This window comes from Rhincodon typus, chromosome 25 (assembly GCF_021869965.1).
Source record: "Rhincodon typus isolate 14 chromosome 25, sRhiTyp1.1, whole genome shotgun sequence".
NCBI classification, from domain to species: Eukaryota; Metazoa; Chordata; class Chondrichthyes; order Orectolobiformes; family Rhincodontidae; genus Rhincodon; species Rhincodon typus.
This window is the reverse complement of record NC_063356.1, coordinates 13,294,508-13,315,362: the sequence shown is the minus strand read 5'-3', so window position 1 is coordinate 13,315,362 and position 20,855 is coordinate 13,294,508. Positions and strand designations below refer to the sequence as shown.

General features: G+C 42.2%; 1 protein-coding gene across 1 annotated transcript in view; it reads left to right on the top strand.

Annotated features, from left to right (window-relative positions):
* The first annotated feature begins 3,978 nt into the window (after positions 1-3,978).
* Positions 3,979-20,855, top strand: part of LOC109917856 (plasma membrane calcium-transporting ATPase 1-like) — a 123,747-nt gene continuing 106,870 nt past the window's right edge. The window contains exon 1 of the mRNA XM_048611820.1: positions 3,979-4,270. Within this exon, the coding sequence (XP_048467777.1) occupies positions 3,979-4,270 (292 nt within the window). The remainder of the gene's footprint in view (positions 4,271-20,855) is intronic.

Here is a 20,855-nt window from a genome sequence, read left to right as displayed (position 1 = left end):
TAAGGCAGTTAGGGATGAACAATAAATGCTGGTCTTTATAGAAGAAATATTTGAGAGGACAATCCTTTACATTCTTATGCCAAAAAGTAAAAGCTATACACAAATTATAAAGACACTAAATTAGGAGCAGAAGGAGGCTCTTCAAGTCTGCTTCACCATTCAATGAGTGTGGCTTATCTGTGTGATCTACATTTGTTTATCGCTCATAACCCTTGATTCCCCTACCTAACCAGAATCTATCTACCTCCACTTTTAAAAATATTCTTTGACCCCATCTCTACTGCCTTCAGAGGCTGAGATTTCCAGAGATGGACACAGTCTTTCATATTTTATATGCATTTTTTGACATGCCCATTTCTTATTTACATTACAGATGGGTGTGGGAGCCTAGTATCTCTGAATAGTATGCCCGAAAGGATGGGAGTGTGATTGTACAGTACAATACAGTACTGCACAGATGGGTGAGCAACACATGGCTGTGGTCTGAGGGTTAAGCTTTTAAGATGATTTTCTGAGTTCGACTGGGTTTTTAATCTAAGTAATTGATTGAAATCTGCTGTTGAACAGGTTAAACTGACTGTATTTCAGGGCAGGCTTTTACAAACGTGCGTTGTGTTGGAATGGTTGCTTTGGATAATCCAACTCTCTCCCCAGATTTCATTTCTTCTGATCTGTGTTTTCAGCCCAAGTAATTTTATCCCATTTTTTTTGCGGCCAGCATTTCAAAATCAACATTGTGCATGTTGATGAACTGTTGTACAACAAATTCTATACTGTGAATTATTGTAATGTAGCAACTTAAAGTTAGTTTTTGCTTTGTCTACATCTCTTTAGAAAGGCAACTTGGCAATTCCTCCCCTTGATGGTTTCAAAGGATCATAGTATTTGTGTAACAGATGATGCATATGCAATCATTCAGTTCACTGCTGTTTTTATTTTTGCAGATGCTGCACTGTCTCAATTTTGATCAATATTGGTTTCCTGTCTTTTTGTTGTAGTATCGGTATTGCACCTCTTTTAAATGGATGATATAAGGCTATAATAATACAACTTCTCCTTTCATAGCGTAAGTGGTGGATGTGGGTACAATTACAACATTCCAAAGACATTTGGATAAGTACATGAATAGGAAAGGTTTGGAAGATATGGACCAGAAGCAGGCAGATGGGACTAAGTTAGTTTGGGATTATGGTCAGCATGGACTGGTTGGACCGAAGGGTCTGTTTCTGTGCTGTATGTCTCTATGCCCCTGGGTGTTTGAAATAGCTACAATAAGGGAATTGCTTCAAAGTGCAGTCACTTTTTTTACACACTTTTTTTTTATAAGACCGTAGGTTCAGCATTAGGGTATTCAGCCCTTGAACATGCTAAATTGCCCACAGTGTCCAGGGATGTGCAGACTAGGTGGATTAAACATAGGAAAGGCATGATTACAGGGATAGGGTGGTGGGCAGGGGGGAAAGCTGGGTCTTGGTGGGATGCTGTTTGGAGGGGTGGTGTGAGCCGATGGGCCGAATGACCTGCTTGCACGCTGTAGAGATTCTGATTCACTAGTCCTACAAACAAGACAAATGACCAACTAATCTGTTTTTAATTGTGGTTGATGGCTGACTGAGGATCAGGGAACCTACTCTCGATAGAAAAATGTCATGGGATCATTTTAGGTCCATTTAGGCAATTGGGCATCTTATGAGTAGCTTTAACATCATTAAATACGTTATCCCTTGACAATGCAACACTTCTTCATGATATTAAATCTGAGTTATGTCATATCAGGAATATTAACAATATTGAAGCTCTTGTGGTGCAGTGGTAGTGTCCCTACCTTTGAGCCAGGAGAGACAGATTCATATCTCACTTGTTCCAGAGGTGTGCAATAACATCCCTGAATCAGGTTGTTTAGAAATTACTCTAGATTTTGAGTGGACCTTGAACTTATGTCTGCCTTTTTCGGATGTAAAAGGATTACCATGCAGTCAAATCGGCACTGCAGTTTTTAGAATGATATAAAGCTTAGTTTTCACACCTTTATCATGTTGCTATCTCAATTTGAAGTTGTTGAATTGTACATGTTGACCTAAAGAGCTAGCTAGAAGTAATTGCTGAGCCTCTATGTATGTGAGGGAGGTTAACAAATAAAATTTCAACTGGGATAATATGTTGATGTATCCTATCGTTAATAACCATCCAATAAACAAACACATTTATGCTGCTGTAGATTCATAGAGCTGTACAGCGTGGAAACAGACCTTCAGTCCAACTCGTCCATGCTGACCAACTCGTCCTAAACAGACATAGTCCCATTTGCCAGCATTCAGCCCATGTCCCTCTAAACCCTTCCTATTCAAATGCCCGTCCAGATGCCTTTTAAATGTTATAATTGTATCAGCCTCTTCCGCTTCCTCTGGCAGCTCACTCAATACATGCACCACCCTCTGTGTGGCAAAAGTTGCCCTTTAGGTCCCTTTTAAATCTTTCCCCTCTCACCTTCAACCTATGCCCTCTAGTTTTGGATTCCCTTACCCTAAGAAAAAGACCTTGGTTATTCACCCTATCCATGCCCCTCATGATTTTATAAAACCTCTATAAGGCTGCCCCTTTAGCCTCTGATGCTCCAGGAAAAATAAGCCCAGGCTATTCAGCTTCTCCCTATAACTCATACCCTCCAACCTTGGCAATATCTTTGTGAATTATTTCTGCACACTTTCAAGTTTCACAACATCTTTCCTATAGCAGGGAGAGCAGAATTTGAACGCAGTATTGCAAAAGTGGCCTAACCAATGTCCTGTGCGGCTGTAACATGACCTCCCAACTCCTACACTCAATGCACTGACCAATAAAGGCAAGTGTACCAAACACTGCCTTCACTACTCTGTCTAGCTGCAACACCACTTCCAAGGAATGGTTTGCTAGAAGTGCTAGTTGGCTAGAACTTGCAGTGATGTGCAGTTGTCTTGCTTTGCATCTGAACTGCTGAAGGTTATTAAATTATATCACAGAAGAGAGTTTGCTGATTTCACACTGAATAGTGCCGTCATCTGAAATTTAGAGGGAATATTTCTCGTGGGTATGGATTGAGTATCACATGAAGAGCATATTGTGTTGACAAGTATTCTGACATCTGTATGCAGGGCCAGGACATTGCATTTCTTTTGACCTTTGTCAAATCAAGTGTTAAACTGGAGATGAGAGAGCAAAAGCATCATCTTGCAGAGGACATAGTACCTGTCAGCACAAGTAATGGCGACAGTGCTATATGCTGAATCTACAAATTGTCAGGCTGCCAAATTCATTTCACACTGTGCTCCACTTCCAGATGGCTAATTTCTAGAAATGATAGAGAAAAATGCAGCAGTGGTGTGTCTCGACATTAAAAGGGACCAGCTGGCATCGAGGTAGGCATTACAAAGGCACGCCCAGCCGGCATGACTCTGGAGAGTTTGCCTTCTGGAACTTGCTGGACAATAGTGGGAAAACTGAGAGCTGCCCCACAGCCTGACTGTGTTGTGAGACTGAATCATACCTTTCGGACGACTCCTTTTACTAACCCTGGTATGCCATGTCCCCGCAGCAGCAGGACAGACCCACCAGAGGTTGCAACACAGTTGATACAATCAGGTGGGAATGGTCCTGAAAGACCTCCGCATTGATACCAAACTCCATAAAGTTCTATTGGCATCCAGCCATATGTGGGAAATGATACACTTCAAAATTAACAACCACTGCCCACCCTTGGCTGTAGAATCTGTATCCTCCATGTTGGGGAAAGTGATGGTAAAACCAAAGATAATCGCACTGTATTGTTGGTGCATCCAGTTGGGAATGACGCGCCATTAGATAGCTAATGCGTAAAAGTCAGAGGAAGCTACATGAAACATCAGTCTTCAGCCAGAATGGATATCCGCCTCTGTCTCCCTTAATGAGATTTCCACTATCGTAGATGCAAGTCTCCTGCAAATTTAATTTGTTCAAAGTAATATGAAGAAACGGCTGTGCATGCTGGATACAATCAAGGTTGTGGGCCCCAGTGCTGAAAACCTGGGCTTCTTAGTCAAGCTGTCCCAGTACAGCTACAACAGAGAGCATGGAGAATTGCCTAGGTCTGTGCAATTCACCGAAAGCAGGACACATTCTTTCAACAAAATTACCACCCCATCATCCTACTTTCAATCATTAGTGAAACAATGGAAGACTTTGTTGACACTGCTATCAGGCAGCACTTTAGTTGCAAATCACTTGCTGACTGACTCACTCTTACATGCGCACTCACGTAAGCACTCGCAAGCACACACTCGTGCTCGCAAACACTTTTGCAGGCAAACGGGCATCCACACGCTCTCTCTCTCCATAGAATACACCTCCTCCCACGCACCTTCCTGCAAAAATGCCATCCCCATTCCCAATTCCTTCACCTCCGCAGCATCTGCTCCCAGGATGAGGCATTCCACTCCCGTACATCTCAGATGTCCTCCGTTTTTCAAGGACCGCAACTTCCCCCGCCTCAGTGGTCGAGAACGCGCTCGACCGTGTCTCCCACATTTCCCGCAACTCATCCCTCACATCCTCTCCCCGCAATAACAACTAAAACAGAATCCCCCTCGTCCTCACGTACCACCCCACCAACCTCCGGATCCAACGCATCATCCTCCAACACTTCTGCCATCTGCAATCCGACCCCACCACCAAAGACACTTTGCCCTCCCTACCCTTATCTGCTTTCCAGAGGGACCACTCTCTCAGTGACTCCCTTGTCCGCTCCACACTCCCCTCCAGCCCCATCACACCCAGCACTTTTCCCTGCAACCGCAGGAAGTGCTACACCTGCCCCTACACCTCCCCCCTCACCCCCATCCCAGGCCCCAAAAAGACTTTCCACATCAAGCAGATGTTCACCTGCACATCTGCTAATGTGGTATACTGCATCTGCTGTTCCCGTTGTGGCCTCCTCTACATCGGGGAAAGCTAGCGGAAGCTTGGGGACCGTTTGCAGATAACCTACACTCTTCGCACTAAACAACTGCACCTCCCAGTCGTGAACCGTTTCAATTCCCCCTCCCATTCCTCAGATGACATGTCCATCCTGGGCCTCCTGCAGTGCCACAACGATGCCACCCGAAGGTTGCAGGAAGAGCAACTCGTATTCTGCTTGGGAACCCTGCAGCCCAATGGTATCAATGTGGACTTGACAAGCTTCAAAATCTCCCCTCCCCCTACCGCATCCCAAAACCAGTCCAGCTCGTCCCCGCCTCCCTAACCTGTTCTTCCTCCCACCTATCCCCTCCTCCCACCTCAAGCCGCACCCCCATCTCCTACCTACTAACCTCATCCCGCCCCCTTGACCTGTCCGTCCTCCCTGGACTGACCTATCTACTCCCTACCTCCCCACCTACACTCACCTTTACTGGCTCCATCCCCGCCTCTGAGCTGTCTGTCTCCTCTCCACCTATCTTCTCCTCTATCCATCTTCTATCCGCCTCCCCCTCTCTCCCTATTTATTTCAGAACCCCCTTCCCCTCCCCCATTTCTGAAGAAGGGTCTAGGCCCGAAACGTCAGCCTTCCTGCTCCTCTGATGCTGCTTGGCCTGCTGTGTTCATCCAGCTCTACACCTTGTTATCTCAGATTCTCCAGCATCTGCAGTTCCTACTACCTCATCCATGCTCTCTCTCACTGGCACATGCACACTTCCAAACATGCATGAGCATACTCCTTGCATGCAGCCTTAAAGGAAAAGTAAAGATTTTCACTGCAGATTCATTTTGGGGACTAACACCTTTGGCTAGTTATTGTTAGTTCTTGTAGGTAAAAAGGACGATGTATGGAATGTTCAGAGAGCTGGCTTTTTTGCATGTGTGGACAGATGTACAGTTGTCTCTAGGGTCTTTGCAGGCTAGGTAATTCAGTGGCTTCTCACAGGAGCACCTAAATCAGTGTTCCAGGTATAACAATGGATGCACAAGAAGGGTTTCTTTTGTCAGAAATTGAAGAACTGTTCTGGGAAGATTTTCTGCAGGTTGGATACCAAAGCCCATTACATCCAAAACATTGTTCAAGCTTAAAAACTAGCTATCTGGTAGCTGTATCCAAGTAATTAGCTGAAACAGTGTGATTTCCAAGAGATATCTTGTTTAAAAAAAATGTCCAATGTCAAAAGTAATCTTTTAAGTGACCCTTTCTTGAAAGGACAATCCTGGTATCCACGGAATTTGAAATAAATCTGCTTTTCCATAAACCTTCAAATCTCAAGTCCTTAAAAAAAAAAAAAAAATGATGACTGCCTTCATGACCATTGCTAACTAAAACCCCCATTCTTGGTATCATTCTGATTAAACCTCCTTTTGTACTCTGCCCCCTTGCTAAAGTGTAGTGTCCAGAATTGGTTACACTATTCTTGATGAGAGATTTGTAACTATGACGTCCTTGTTTTTTTATTCAATGCCAATCAGAATTTTGAACTCCTGTCTCAAACATCTATGGAAACTTTCAAGACAGTGATCAATGCCTTTCATCAGGTAAGGATATTGAGAGGTGAGGGGCAAAGACTGATAAGTCGGATTGAGAGTATGTATCAGTTATGGCCAAATTACATGACACAGTAGTCTCAAGGGTCTGGTTAGACTGCTTTTCTCCCTGAGTTTGTATGATCAGGGCGGCACAGTGGCTCAGTGGTTAGCACTGCTGCCTCACAGCACCAGGGACCTTGGTTTGATTCCACCCTTGGGCAACTGTGTGGAGTTTGCACATTCTCCCGTGTCTGCGTGGGTTTCCTCTCGGCGCTCCAGTTTCCTCCCACAGTCCAAAGATGTGCAGATTAGGTGGATTGGCCATGCTAAATTGTCCATCATGTCCAGGGATGTGCAGGCTAGGTAGATTTGGCCATGGGAAGTACAGACATATGGGGACAGTAGGGGAGTGGGCCTGGGTAGGATGCTGTTTGGAAGGTCAGTGTGAACTCAATGGGTCGAATGGCCTGCTTCCACACTAGGGATTCTATGATTCTGTGTTTTCCCCTTTACACGTGAACAGTGTACAAACAGTAAGTAAAGCCAAGTCACCATAGTCCCAGAGGACCATAGGGCAGCTCTCTAACGAGAGAGAGAGAGAGAGACAACTCGTGGTTGTTTTACCTAAGGGTCACCACGCCTCAGGTGAGGGGAGATGTTGAGATGAAGAGTCTTTCATGGTAACCTTAGCCAGTGTGGGAATAATGTGTTGGTAATTGAAGTTTTTGTGGAAATAAGGCCTTCATCATTACAGCTATTTTGAGTAATTCCAGTGAGTGGTCAGTTTCTTTTCATTTTTTGGCTATGAAAATTACTTCTTCCAAAACAGGAAACATTAACTTGTGATGTGCACTTCCACTGCAAGTTTGGAGTTTGTAGAAAGTGTTTAATTTGTGGAGCAGAAACTGGGTAAAGAGACACAAACTGACTAAAGTCAAGGGAAGTGAGACTTCCATCTCCCAGAGCAGACCCTGATTCAGGGCTGTGTTTGTAATGAGATGCAGTAATGATGTAACTATTGAGACACTGCTGTGCCTTTTGTCTGGTTATTTAAAAATTTAATAGTTAATTAGAAAGTTACAGCAGAGGGATAATTTATCCAGAGTAAAGATTAAACTTCTTTATACACTGTGTTTTGATTATTAAGTACATTACTACTTTGTATCTGATGAGCCTATGACAGATTGTCACAAGGTATCAGTAATTGAACCTGTTTCTTTGCTGCAATATCAGATTGCATTTTGAAATTCTAGCGCCTCTGCCTCATGAAAGCAAGTGCCCATACTGTTGAAGAAATCCTCATTTTAAAGATTGATATACATCTCATCTCATGACTTGTAACAAACCAGTGCCTTGTGATTCTCTGATTTCTATAACGCCACCATGTTTACTAAAAATCTTACCCATAGCTCCAATGAGATGAGACAGGTATTTAATTTCACCTTTTATTCTAAACAACTTTTCATGGTAGAGATGAGGAATAGCAGTACCATTTCTAGGCACCTCCTATCAGAATCAAACATTCCTAGGTCAGGTGTAGCAGAATCAGTAGAGAATAAATCTCCTGATATTCCACTTCAACCATGTGCTTTAGTCCCTAGATCAGAAGAATACCTTCACCACTCATGTCCTTAGCACCTAATCCTGTTATTGCACACCAGACCCTTGCATCTGACAATTAATTGTAAGTTTAAGCAAAAGATTCAACTTGGCCCCTCAAGCCTGCACAAGACAAATAAGATTGGTTGATCTGATATGCCATTGAATCCACTCCACCTCCCTTCACCTCACCATCCCACCCTACCCCCCGACTCCCCAAAGCTCGCTCCCATGTTACTCAAGAATCCATAACTCAGCCATGGACATGTTCAATGATCCAGCCCTCAATGCTGTCGGGGGAAGAGAATTAATGGCTCCTTAAACGGTTGCATTTTTTTGTGTAGCACATTGTGCATGGTGTATTCCAGATGAGCAAAAACATTATTATTTTCATCTCTTACATGAGCTTTTATATTTTCAACCTGAGATTTATCGATCAAGAATAGTTTTCAATATCACCAGGATTGACACTTTTCAAATTAGTTCAGCATAGCAAAGGGAACATGCATAGTATTAATTGTGATTAGAAATATTTACAATTAAACATTATTTTCTAATCCATTATACTGCACAATTGACATTCTTTTTGCTTCCAGTACAGTTTCTAAGAGCATGTCGGCTCTTTGACTTAAAGGTGATGTTCAACATTATTTCACAGCCTTGTGAATTAATTGTGTATGTTTGCAAAGCAGAGATAGAGGTGCCTGACCATTTAATTAAAAGGTTTTCTTTTGAGTTTGATTTGATTTTATTGTTGTCACATGTACCAAGATACAGTGAAAAGTGTTGTTTTGCATGCTATATAGGCAGATCGTCCTGTACAAAGTGCATCAGGGTAGCAGAACAGTGCAGAATACAGTGTTACAGCTGCAGAGAAGGTATATATATATATATAGAGAGAGAGAGAGAGAGAGATCAGAATTAACATTTGAGAGGTCAGTTCAAAAGTCTGATAACAGCAGCAAAGAAGCTGTTCTCGAATGTTTGAGCAAGCAGGATTTTCACTTCTTACTGCAGATGGAATTCAACTCCATAAATTATGTACACGGTTTTAATATTTAGAGATGTCATTTATTTAGAATTTCTACTCCCATTTATATCATTCTTGTGTGTCAGCTTTCTTTCAAGCCTGAAGGAGCTGTTTATGCTTCAGTGAAAATCTGAATGGAATTATTTGAATTTGCCATGTGTAATAGAATGACCTTCCTTCACTCCCTGTATTGGGTTTGTAAATGTGGCATCCTAACACAGTTAGCATTATAGCATGTAAGTTTATAATCTTAATTGCATTGACCTTAAACTTTACCAGGTTAACTAGGCATGGTCAAAACGTGAAAGTTACAGTGACTTGGATATAATTGTGTACGTTCTGGAACCAAATTCCCACTACTAGGAGAATCATCCAAAGTTGGAAGTCGTGACTGTGAAATTGAGTACCTCTTTATGTATTCACTTCGTTATTGAGCTGAAAATGAAATAATATTCCCCGCACTGTCTTATAAGGTGTCAGGACTGTTGTTCAAAATTACATGCACCTGTCCCTTTCCAACTTTCTCCCAACTCCACCCCCACCCTGCTGTCAAGTAGCAGGCTTTCCTAGTGTCATGGCAGATACTGTTTTGCATAGACAGAGGAATGGTAGGAAAGCCTAGTGTTTTTGGAACTGGACTAGCAAACTAGATCAGGACCTCAGGTGGCAAGTTGTGAAATGAATTCAATAACTGTGGATATTTGTCTGGTAGAAAATTGCGAGGAAATCTGCTGGATTATTCTGATAATCCAGTTAGCTCAGTGCTGGAAACTTGCCACAAATATAGTTTGTGACACCACAAACTGCACAGCAACTGGGAACAGACAAAAGAAAATGTTGCCTTACCTATGTTTTTCACGTCCTAATAACAATAAATTTTCAGGCCATGTATGAAGCTCCTATCAACCTTTCCACTATAAAGTTGTTGATATCGAGTGATCCTATATATCTAATTTAGAATTGATTCACCAATGAAGCAACAGCACGCTTTCCATATCATCGTGTCCACAAAACTTCACTGAAATTTGCCAACCGTGAATAAATAGAAAAATGAAATAAAAACTTGCATCTGTAGTGTACACTTCATGACTCTTAATACATCAAAAGTGGTTTATAACCAATGAAGGACTTTTGAGGTGTAGCCATTGGCATAATGTAGGAAGTGACGAGGCGAATAGGACTGTATTGCCTTACTGAGCCAGGTGAACCAGATTGCCGGGGACACAGTGTGGTTCGTGGGCACAGTATAGACACCCAGTGGGCCATATGTTCTCCATAAATCCCCTTCTATGAGCTGGATAACATCAAGCTTTGTAAGTGCGATTAAATTTTATAGTGAATAAGCAGCTTCTATTGCAAAGTGTAATACTTGGCTTGGCTTTCTCTCTCTCTCTCGCTATTCTGGGAGGTTGTACTTCAAAGAAGCCAACACTGAGACCTGAAGTGTGGGCAGAAAGACACCGATCGCCACAGTGGCTGTTGCTTTTTTTCCCCCATTCCTGCTTTATTTTGGAACTCTGGTTTGGAGAGCTTTTGAAATATTTTTCCATAGTTCTGAACCAAACCAGTAATGGATGTAGTTAATCCAATGAGTATTTCTGATTTCTCCCTGAATATGTGAAAGCAACATTTCTGTGATCTAAAAATAAATAGGAGGGAGAGCATTAACTGTTGCCATACAGGAGCTATAAATGGTAAAAAGTTGCTTTTGAAAGAGTTGCTGAAGTAATGGAGATAGAAGCATTTACTGCATATAATCTCTCAACTTATTTTGTCACGTCTATTTCCAGTTATAGAGTCAGTTGTACAGCATGTAAATAGACCCTTCAGTCAACTCATCCGTACCAATCAGATATCCTAAATTAATCTAGTCCCATTTGCCAGCATTTTGCCCTTGTCTCTCTCAACCTTTCCAATTTGTGTACGCTTCCAGCTGCCTTTTAAATGTTGTAATCGTACCAGCCTCCTCCTCCTCCATCTCTGGCAGCTCATGCCATACACACACCACCCTCTATGTGAAAAAGTTGCCCCTTAGGTCTCTCTTACATCTTTCCCCTCTCACCTTAAACCTGTGTCCTCTAGGTTTAGACTCCCCTACCCTGGGAAGACTATCTTGCCTGAAATGTAATGTTTAAATCAAAATGTGAAATTGTGATTGAAAAATCTAGATCATTAATGATCCAAGCAGAAGGCCACCTCTCTGATAATTAAAATCGAAACACGAAGAGAAGCTTGTCTCTCCTCATAATCTATTAAAGGAAATGTGAAAAGTGGTATAACCTGCCTGTCACCAAGGAGTGATTAAGTGAAAGAAATCCCTGATACTCACTTTATAAGCAACAAGTAACAATTTACTTAACAAATTAAGAGCTACTAACAAACCAAACAATTTCCCTTTTACTATAACTATTCCCAAATAAAACAAAATTCTCATAGTATACTGTTCCAATAGATATAAATCCCACTTGTATAAACCAAATTAATAAAAAAATTAAAACTTAATCTCTCGATTACAGTCAGGATAAGTCTTCCGGAATGTTGTTTGCCTTCGCTGCTGTCTTTCAGTCAGGAATGCCTTCCTCTGTCGAATTTGTCAGGAATATTAGGTAAGCGTGCCTTGGTACCTTTTTATTTAGATGCTGCTTCCTCTGACAGCTTAGGGATTTCTGAGAGACCCAGTGATTCTTTCTTTCTTTTATAGCTGAGAGCTGTTGTCTTGGTAGATGACAGTTGACTCTCTCTCCGATTTTCAAATGCCCTCTTCTTTTATACCCTTGATGGCCTGTTAGTTCTTACAATAGGATTGGTCTGAGGTTGTCAAAAACATCAGATTTAAATTTAATTGGCTTTTAGCATCTAGGTCCTGGTTTAAAGTAATTGGTTAAATTCAAAAGCCTGTTAACTTGGTAAGAATGCTGTTTTGCTTACTAACAGTGTAGCATTTTGACAATGTTTCAATTTTAAGAACTCTGTGCATTTGTTGCTGCCTGCAGACTTCTTTTAAAGTCTCCAAGCCTAGAAAAAACACACCATCCTTTAAAGTGATCACACACACTGTTTTTCACCCCCCCACCCCCATCATTTTACAAACAAATTCTAATGTCCTGCCCTCCAATCCACAAGTACTATATCCAACTTCGCAACATAAATTGGTGCCCAACTGTAGTTCCCTTCGTTCTCTATATTGATCGGAACTTGATCATTGTGATTAAAGAGTCAATGTTTTGTTTTTCTTGCTTGATTTCTGGACTGGGACCTTACTATACTATGGTCCTTGAGGTTCATTGATGTAAAAGCTGTATCTTTTTCTTTGTTTCTGTATTTTTGATTATTAACTGAAATGGGAAAAGGTCTGTATTAAAACCAATAACTCTTGAATGGATTGCTGCACTTTTAATTTTAAAAAAAGTACCTGACACTCATTGTTAGTGCTGTTTACATTGCTGCTTTGTTCAAGCAGTGAGGGAAGGACCACAGGCTAGATCTGGAGGAGGTTTGTATAAAGGAATAACTAATGAGAAACATGCCTGGTTCAGTATAAAAGATGTGTATATTTATTTGTTTCCTAGATTAATCAACATTTCCTTAATGTATACACATTTTGGCAAATTCACAGCTATGTCTTTTACTGGTGCAGCACCAACAGGTTAACATTGCTCCTAACGTAAGGAAGCTGAAATCAACTGAAATGTGTTTTGCTACTGCGTCAGCAAAGCTCAGTTACTAAATTGGAAGTCTTCCTGATGTATCATTTGATACCACACTGGAGAAATCCTACTTCCCTAGAAAATGTTGGGGTGCTATATTGGAAGCCCAGTGTATTTCCTCTGCTGTTGTTAGACCAAATAAATTTGTTGCTTTAGAAATTGAGGCTCATCGTTTAAATGTTTAAAAATATTTTTCAATCATGCAGTAATCGCCGATACTACAAGCTGTGTTATTCTAAATTTAAAGGAACACCGAGTGTATTGTTGACTTGGGATTTCAGGCTTTTGATTGCTGCTAATTCAGCTGCCTGTAAGATGCCACTCACCAGATGAGGATCCCTTTATACTTCACAGATGGATTAAGGTGCTAAAAACAATCTGCTTTGCTGTTTGTTGAATCGGTTTTGCTAAGGGCTAAGGAACAATTGCAAATGTCTGCTTACCCAAAGGAAAACTTCATTTCATTGACTGTATAAACATTTTGTCCTTTCAGAGTTTCATCTCTCTTCTCCCACATCCTCTCCTTCTCCGACTTTGGGAGCTGCACTCAAAATAAAAAAGGCACAAGTAAGATTTGATGTCAGGGTGCTGACTTGCAGGGGATTCTCTTGTTCGCAAAATATGATTATTTTGTCAGCGATCAGATCACACCAACTGTAGCTCTGCTGTTTGACCATGATTTCTGTACCTGCTAATCCATTTATCTTGGACTGTGGGAGGAAACCAGAGCACCCGGAGGAAACCCACGCAAACACGGGAAGTATTTGCAAACTCGATGCAAACAGTCACCCAAGGCTGGAATTGAACCTGGGTCCCTAGCGCTGTGAGGTAGCAGTGCTAACCACTGAGCTGCCCACATAAAGGCACCCAATGTGGGAATTTCTGAGAACTGCACTCTTTTACTTCGCCTACTGTCAGTTCAGGTGCCACCATATGAAAGGCTGCAGTTCTGGAGGGGGGACCTCCTACTCCCACTTCAGTGAAGAATGAGGGGAACAATTGATTGCACTTTCAAGTCAGGCCTAGCACTCACCAGTTGAAGACCTCGATCTCAGATTTAATGTTGATGTCGGGGTGCTTTCATCACCCGTTTACCTCCACTACTACCCCCATCTCTCTCTCGTTTCTCCCCCACCACCACTACCTTCGCCCCTCCAAACCCCCACGCATTGTGGCATAGTCAGGCGTTTGTGCTTTCTAACTAGTTGGAAAATACACACTTCATTGCAAGTGAGCACTGAACCAACAAAATTGGTCAGGATTAAAAGCAGTAAAAGTCTTACCCTGCTAGGGTTTCACTTTGACCTTAGCCATCGTTTCTGGAAACCAGTGTCTGAGGTGATTATGTTTACAGGAAGAAACAAATTCACAAACTCTAATATCTTCATCTTTAATGACAAGGATTTTAATTTTACATAATTTTGTTTTCATTTCTCTAATGTCGTTTAGAAAGTGTTTGCATGTCCTAGAAGATGTGGCATTGTAGATCAAAAAGAACAGAAATGATATTGTACCGAAATCACCACGATCACTTGAGTGAAGTTGACCTTAGCACTTTGTCAACTGTGGCATGAGCAGTCTTTAAATCTGCTGCAAAAGCTCCTTCTCCTTGTTTCATCAATAGGAAGGTTTTCCTTGAGTGTTTTTATGGCCTTCCGCTACAAGAGAATATCAAAGCTTATTTCTTATCTAGGTAAATATTCTAGTCAGTAGCGTATTTCAAAATTATTTTGCAAAGAAGTATGTGAATAGCCTGTTTGTGGGCTTACACTGCTAACAGGGGCAAGATCATTCTTTGTCCAGGTTCATTAATCCCCCAGGAACTATTGTGTGTGACTGAAGCATATTGGCAGTGACTGTGTATGTCTTTTCTATATAAAATTGAAAGTAAACTATGCGGAGGGTTGCTATCGTCTAACTGAGGGCTGCAGGCAAATATCAGGTAATGAACAATTAAAGTTCTGATCTTGCTGGAGTGATCTGAAGACAAATTGAGTCAATTCCCAGAGTTAATGGTTTAAATTTGGCAGCTGACCTTCCAAATAGGATTTCACTGGATTAAACGCACCCTTGTTACTGGCTGCCAAGCAGAAAATGGAGCCACTTTTCTAAGTAAGCAATTTAAAAAATGAAAATTGACTGAAGACAGTCTGACGTGGGTTGATTATTATCTTTAATATTACATTCCAACTAATTGATTTTCTATTTGCTGCAAGTGAAATTTGGAATGATCTTGAATTCAGTTGATTTGTTGGCTTTGTGGTCAGGTCTGTAAATGTCTTGGATTTAGTTAAAGAAGTGTAAAATTTAGCCTAAGTTGCGTAGGCTTTTTTTTTTGTTTTTGGAGGGATTTTCACTGTGAAGTTGAGTGACTCTTTTTTTGAGTATCTGACCAAACTCACCCTTTTACCTATCTTGCACTTAGCACATCCTCACATCCAATTCTGGCCCCATCTTACCACATGCTATTCCTGGAGCAGTTCACAGCTCAGTGGCTATCCCAGTATTGGCCAGCCGTCTCGCCCCAGCGCCGCCTATAAATGTCCATCATGCAGCTGGACAAGCACCATCAGTCCATTGCTGACCTAGGATGGTTCGTGATGTTGGCCTCGGGCAGAGCAGACAAGGAGAGATCATCACCCCACTTTGCAGGCAGGAAATCTGGAGGTCCTGTTGATTGGGGTGGTACAGAAGCAGCACTCCGTGTCCCCAGGCCCAACAGTGAGGACCACAGCACTAGACTGTGCCATCCTGGTCTTGGGGTTACCACCCAGGTTAGTACAGTCACAGCTGTCTGCAAGAACACCCAGCAGTGCAACAAGAGGGTCAGTGACCTTCTCCACTCCACTGTCCCAAGTGCCACCATCTTCTCTCCCAAATCTCTCTCTCTCGATTTCTACTACTATCGCCACCTACCACCAAGTCTCATGCTCTACCACTCTCACTCTTGCCTGAAACATCCTTTTCACACTCTCACCCAGTCACCACTAACCCCACAAGCTTGTTACACTGCTTCATCACTTACTCGAGACACACCTCTCCATTTGCACCAATGACAATTGCTGTCCCACCCACTTTTATCTCCCCTAGTTACCTGCCTCTCTCCCTTTGCAGGAGGAAGGCAGCTCCCAGTAGGGAAGAAAGAGACCAGAAGGGTGATAGGCTGCCCAACATTTACACCCTCACCCTTTAGGTGGAGAGCATGTGATTCTGACTGCCCCAAGCAGCTGACTGCTTCCAAGCCCTGGACTAGTATTGGAGACTTATTGCACCAGGAACCCCTGACCAAAGGCCTTCCCCCGCCTTGACCAGACTGAGGCCTGCTGACGACTATGACAAACTCCTTGCCTTTGTATTTGTGCTGTACTTCAAGGCAAGTCAGAAGTAATACAAACCTGATATCTCTAGCTGAGAGGGCAAAGTGCAAAAAGGCAAGACAAGGATGCTGTGAGCATTCAAGTAGACTGAGTGAATTCTGTGACAGTGGGCAAAAAGCATAGAAGTGCAACCTGGCCCCATCCGTGAGCTAGGTGTGTGTCTCTGAGTGCACTGTTCTTGCAGCAGCATTGCAATGATGATTGTTGCTGCAGTATTGAGGTTTAGAAGTGAACTGTAACTGGGTCAGAGATGTGCCAGGAGGGTTCTTTGAAACTCAAACATAATGGATGCCAGTGTGTGTAAACCTGAGATCCATGTGACCAGTGCCCAGACAGCATGTCTTCAGATGTTGGTGCCCAGTTTCCAACCTGTATGTCATAGAGTTATAGAGATATACAGCACGGAAACAGACCCTTTTTTCCAACTCATGCATGCCAACCAGGTATCCTAATTAAATCTAGTCCCATTTGCCAGCATTTGGCCCATATCCTTCTAAACCCTTCCTATTCAGATACAACATTTAAAAGCATCTGGATGGGTAATTGTACCAGCCTCCGCCACTTCCTCTGGCAGCTTATTCCATACACGCACCACCCTCGGCATGAAATGGTTGCCCCTTAGATCCCTTTTAAATCTTTACTCTCTTGCCTTAAACCTATGACCTCTAATTTTAGACTCTCACACTCCAGGGAAGAGATCTTGTCCATTCACCCTATCCATGCCCCTCATGATTTTATAAACCTCTATAAGGTCATCCCTCAGCCTCCAAAATTCCAGGGAAAATAGCCCCAGTCTATTCAGCCTCTCCCGATAGTTCCCTGGCAACATACTTGTAAATCTTTTCTGAACCCTTTCAAGTTTCACAGTACTCCAATAGTGGCCTGATCGATGTCCTGTTAGCCACAACTTAACCTCCCAACGTCTGTACTCAATGGACTGACCAATAAAAGTAAGCGTACCAAATGCCACCTTCACTACTCTATCTACCTGTGACTCCACTTTCAAGGAACCTGCACTCCAAGGTCTCTTTATTCAGCAACACTCGCCAAATGTTTCTGTGGCCAACAGTGAGATATCAGAATGGTGTGTTGCCTCCCTGGAGCCATGACAAGGATATCTTTGGGGGGGGGGTACAGATTATTCTTAAAGGAGAGATGGCCTAGCAGGAGGTTGTTGTACATATTGGAATTAACGATGTAAGATAAGAAAAGGGAAGAGATTCTAAAGAGAGAATATAGGAAGTTGGGCAGGAATTTAAAAAGGAGCTCCTTGAGGATAGTGATATATGGATTACTCCCAGTGCCATGAGTCAGTGAGGGTAGGAATAGGAGGATAGAGCAGATGAATGTGTGGCTGAGGAGCTGTTGCAGGGGAGAAGGATTCACGTTTTTGGATCATGGGAATCCTTTCTGGGCTAGAAGTGATCTGTATAAGAAGGACAGATTGCACCTGAACTGGAAGGGGACTAATATACTGGCAGGGAGATTTGCTAGAGCTGTTTGGGAGGATTTAAACTAGTAAAGGGTGGGTGTTGGGACCCAGGGTGATTGTGAGGAAAGGCATCAGTCTAATTGTCAGGGAAGGCAGGAACAAACCAGAGAATGATAAACTAAACTGCATTTATTTCAGTGCAAGAGGCCTTACAGGTAAGGCAGATAAACTCCGGGCACGGTTGGGGACATGGGACTGGGATTTCTTAGCGATTACAGAGACATGGCTCGGGATGGACAGGACTGGCAGCTTAATGTTCCAGGGTATAGATGCTGTAGGAAGGATAGAAAGGGGCCAGAAGAGGAGAAGGATTAGTGTTTTTGATTTGGGATAACATTACAGCTATACTTATGGAGGATATTCCTGGGAATATGTCCAGGGAAGTTTTTTGGGTGGAACTTGGAAATAAGAAAGGGATGATTGCCTTATTGGGATTGTACTATAGACTCATCCCCCAATAGCCAGTGGGTAATTGAGAAACAAATTTGTAAAGAGATCTCCGTTATCTGTAAAAATAATAGGTTGGTTATAGCAGGGGGTCTTAACATAGACTGGGACTGTTGAGGGCTTCTGTATGTGGATGTACCTGCGAGAGAAGGTGCAAAACTTGGCCTACTGTTGTTAAATAAGGCAGGGCAGGTGACTAAGGTATCAGTGGGAAAGTACTTTGGGGCCAGTGACCATAATTCTATTAGTTTTAAAATAGTGATGGAAAAGGATAGATCACATGTTGAAGTTGTAAATTGGAGGAAGACCAATTTTGACAGTATTAGGCAAAAACTTTTAAAAGTTTATTGAGAGCAGATGTTTGCAAGTAAAAGGAAGCCTTTAAAAATGAGAGAGAGTCCAGAGATAATATCTTCCTGTTAGGGTGAAGAGAAAGCTGGATGACTAGAGAAGTTGGGGTTTTGTTTAAGAAGGAGGAAGCATATGTCAAGTATATATGACAGGATTGAGTTAATCCCTAGAAGAGTATCAAGGCAGTAGGGATATATTTAAGGGGGAAATCAGGAGGACAAACAGGGGTCATGAGTGTTTTGGCGAATAGGGTAAGGAGAACCAAAGGCAATCCAGAAATACATTAAGGACAAAAGGGTAACTAGGGAGAGAATAGGCTCCTTAAAGCTCTGCAAGGCCACCTATGTGAGGGAACTACATGAGATGGGGGAGACACTAAATGAGTATTTTGCATCAGTGTTTACTGTGGAGAAGGATACGGAAAATGGAGAATGTGGGGAAATAAATAGTGACGTTTGAAATGACAAGCTTTGGGAGCATTGCCCCTTTGTCAAGTGAAGTATTACAAGACGAGGAAGTGAATGTCTTAAACAGCATAAAGGTGGATAAATCTCCAGGACCTGATCAAGTGTACCCTAGAGCTCTGTGGGAAGCTAGGGAAGTGATTGCTGGGCCCCTTGCTGAGATATTTGTAACATCGATAGCCACAGGTGAGGTGCCAGAAGTCTGGAGGTTGGCTAACGTGGTGCCACTATTTGAGAAAAGTGGTAAGGAAAAGCCAGAGAACTATGGCCCGTTGAGTCTGACATCAGTGATGGGCAAGTTGTTGGAAAGAATCCTAAGGGACAGCAATTTACATGTATTTGGAAAGGCAAAGACTGGTTGGGATAGTCAACATGCTTTGTGTGTGGGAAATCGTGTCTCATTAACTTCATTGAGTTTTTTGAAGAAGTATCAAAGATGATTGAGGGCAGACTAGTGGATGTGATCTATATGGACTTTAGTAAGGCGTTCAACAAGGTTCTTCATGGTAGATTAGTTAGCAAGGTTAAATCACACGGAATAGAGGGCGAACTAGCTTTTTGGATACAGAACTGGCTAGAAGGTAGAAGACAGAGGGTGGTGGTGGAGGGTTGCATTTCGACTGGAGGCCTGGGACCGGCAGTATGCCACAAGGATCAATGATGGGCCCACTGCTTTTTGTCATTATGTAAATAATTAGGATGTGAACATGAGGTCTGGTTAGCAAGTTTGCAGATGACACCAAAATTGGAGGCGTAGTGGACAGTGAAGAAGGTTACCTCAGAATACAAAGGGATCTTGATCAGATGGGCCAATGGGCCGAGGAATGGTAGACGGAGTTTAATTTAGATAAATGTGACGTGCTGCGTTTTGGAAAGGCAAATCAGGGAAGGACTTGTATTACTAGTGGTAAGGTCCTGGGGAGTCCATCGGAGGACGAAGCGAACTGCATTCACCAAGTACCCACTTTGGTTTCTATGGTGTTTTTTTCTCAACATCTAACTTGTTTGGTACATTTGGTGAGACCAGAAGTTGTTTATTAATGAGGCAAGTTGAGCAGTTAACAAGACGCTTAACAAGCAATTCTGCCACAAAACTCCTCATAGCCCATGTCTCTCAGACCCCTATAAGAGGACGAGTTTGACTAAAGGGCTTGTTTCGTGCTGTATGATTCTCTAACTCTGTTCCACCTTTTGTCAGTATTCTGCTCCATTTATCTGTGTATCACATGTCTTTGACTTTGAAAATTTAGAGTAACGATGTTGTGGTCAGAATGGAGACATGCCTCAGACGTATTAATAATTACAAAATAAATAAGCCCACTTGCATAGAATTGAAGTCTTGTCCCTTGTAGAGAAGCACTTTTAGCATTTTTATTGTTCTGCACCAAAGTGCAATACCAATAAAGCTTGAGGGCAGAGAGAATCTTCAAAAAGCAAAAGAAAATATTGCTGTATTGATCAGAAAATTGCGATTGCAATGCTCCACCAACTGTGCATCTGTTCTCTAGTTCCAATTCAATCATGCGGTACGATGTTTTTTGAAAGATTTTTTAAGTCTGACTGCAAGTGGAACTTCCCATTTGCTGTTACTGTGATTGATTATTACTTTTGCTATTGGTCCTAACCTTTGAAAATGAACCGTTCATTGTTACAGCCACGGGCTATAGATTTTGATGAAAGTGTAAAGCCATTCTGTGGGATAAGATTTGATTGTGATTTTATCTTTGCATGATGCTTTTTCTTCCTACCCCTTTTGGCAAGCTTATAATATGGCGTTTTGTTGAAGAATATTTATTTCTGTCCCCCACCCAAACATAGGTGCGTGACAAATATTTGTGTTTAATTGCCTAGCTTTGGCAAACTTCCAAACAGTTTCTAGTCAAGTGA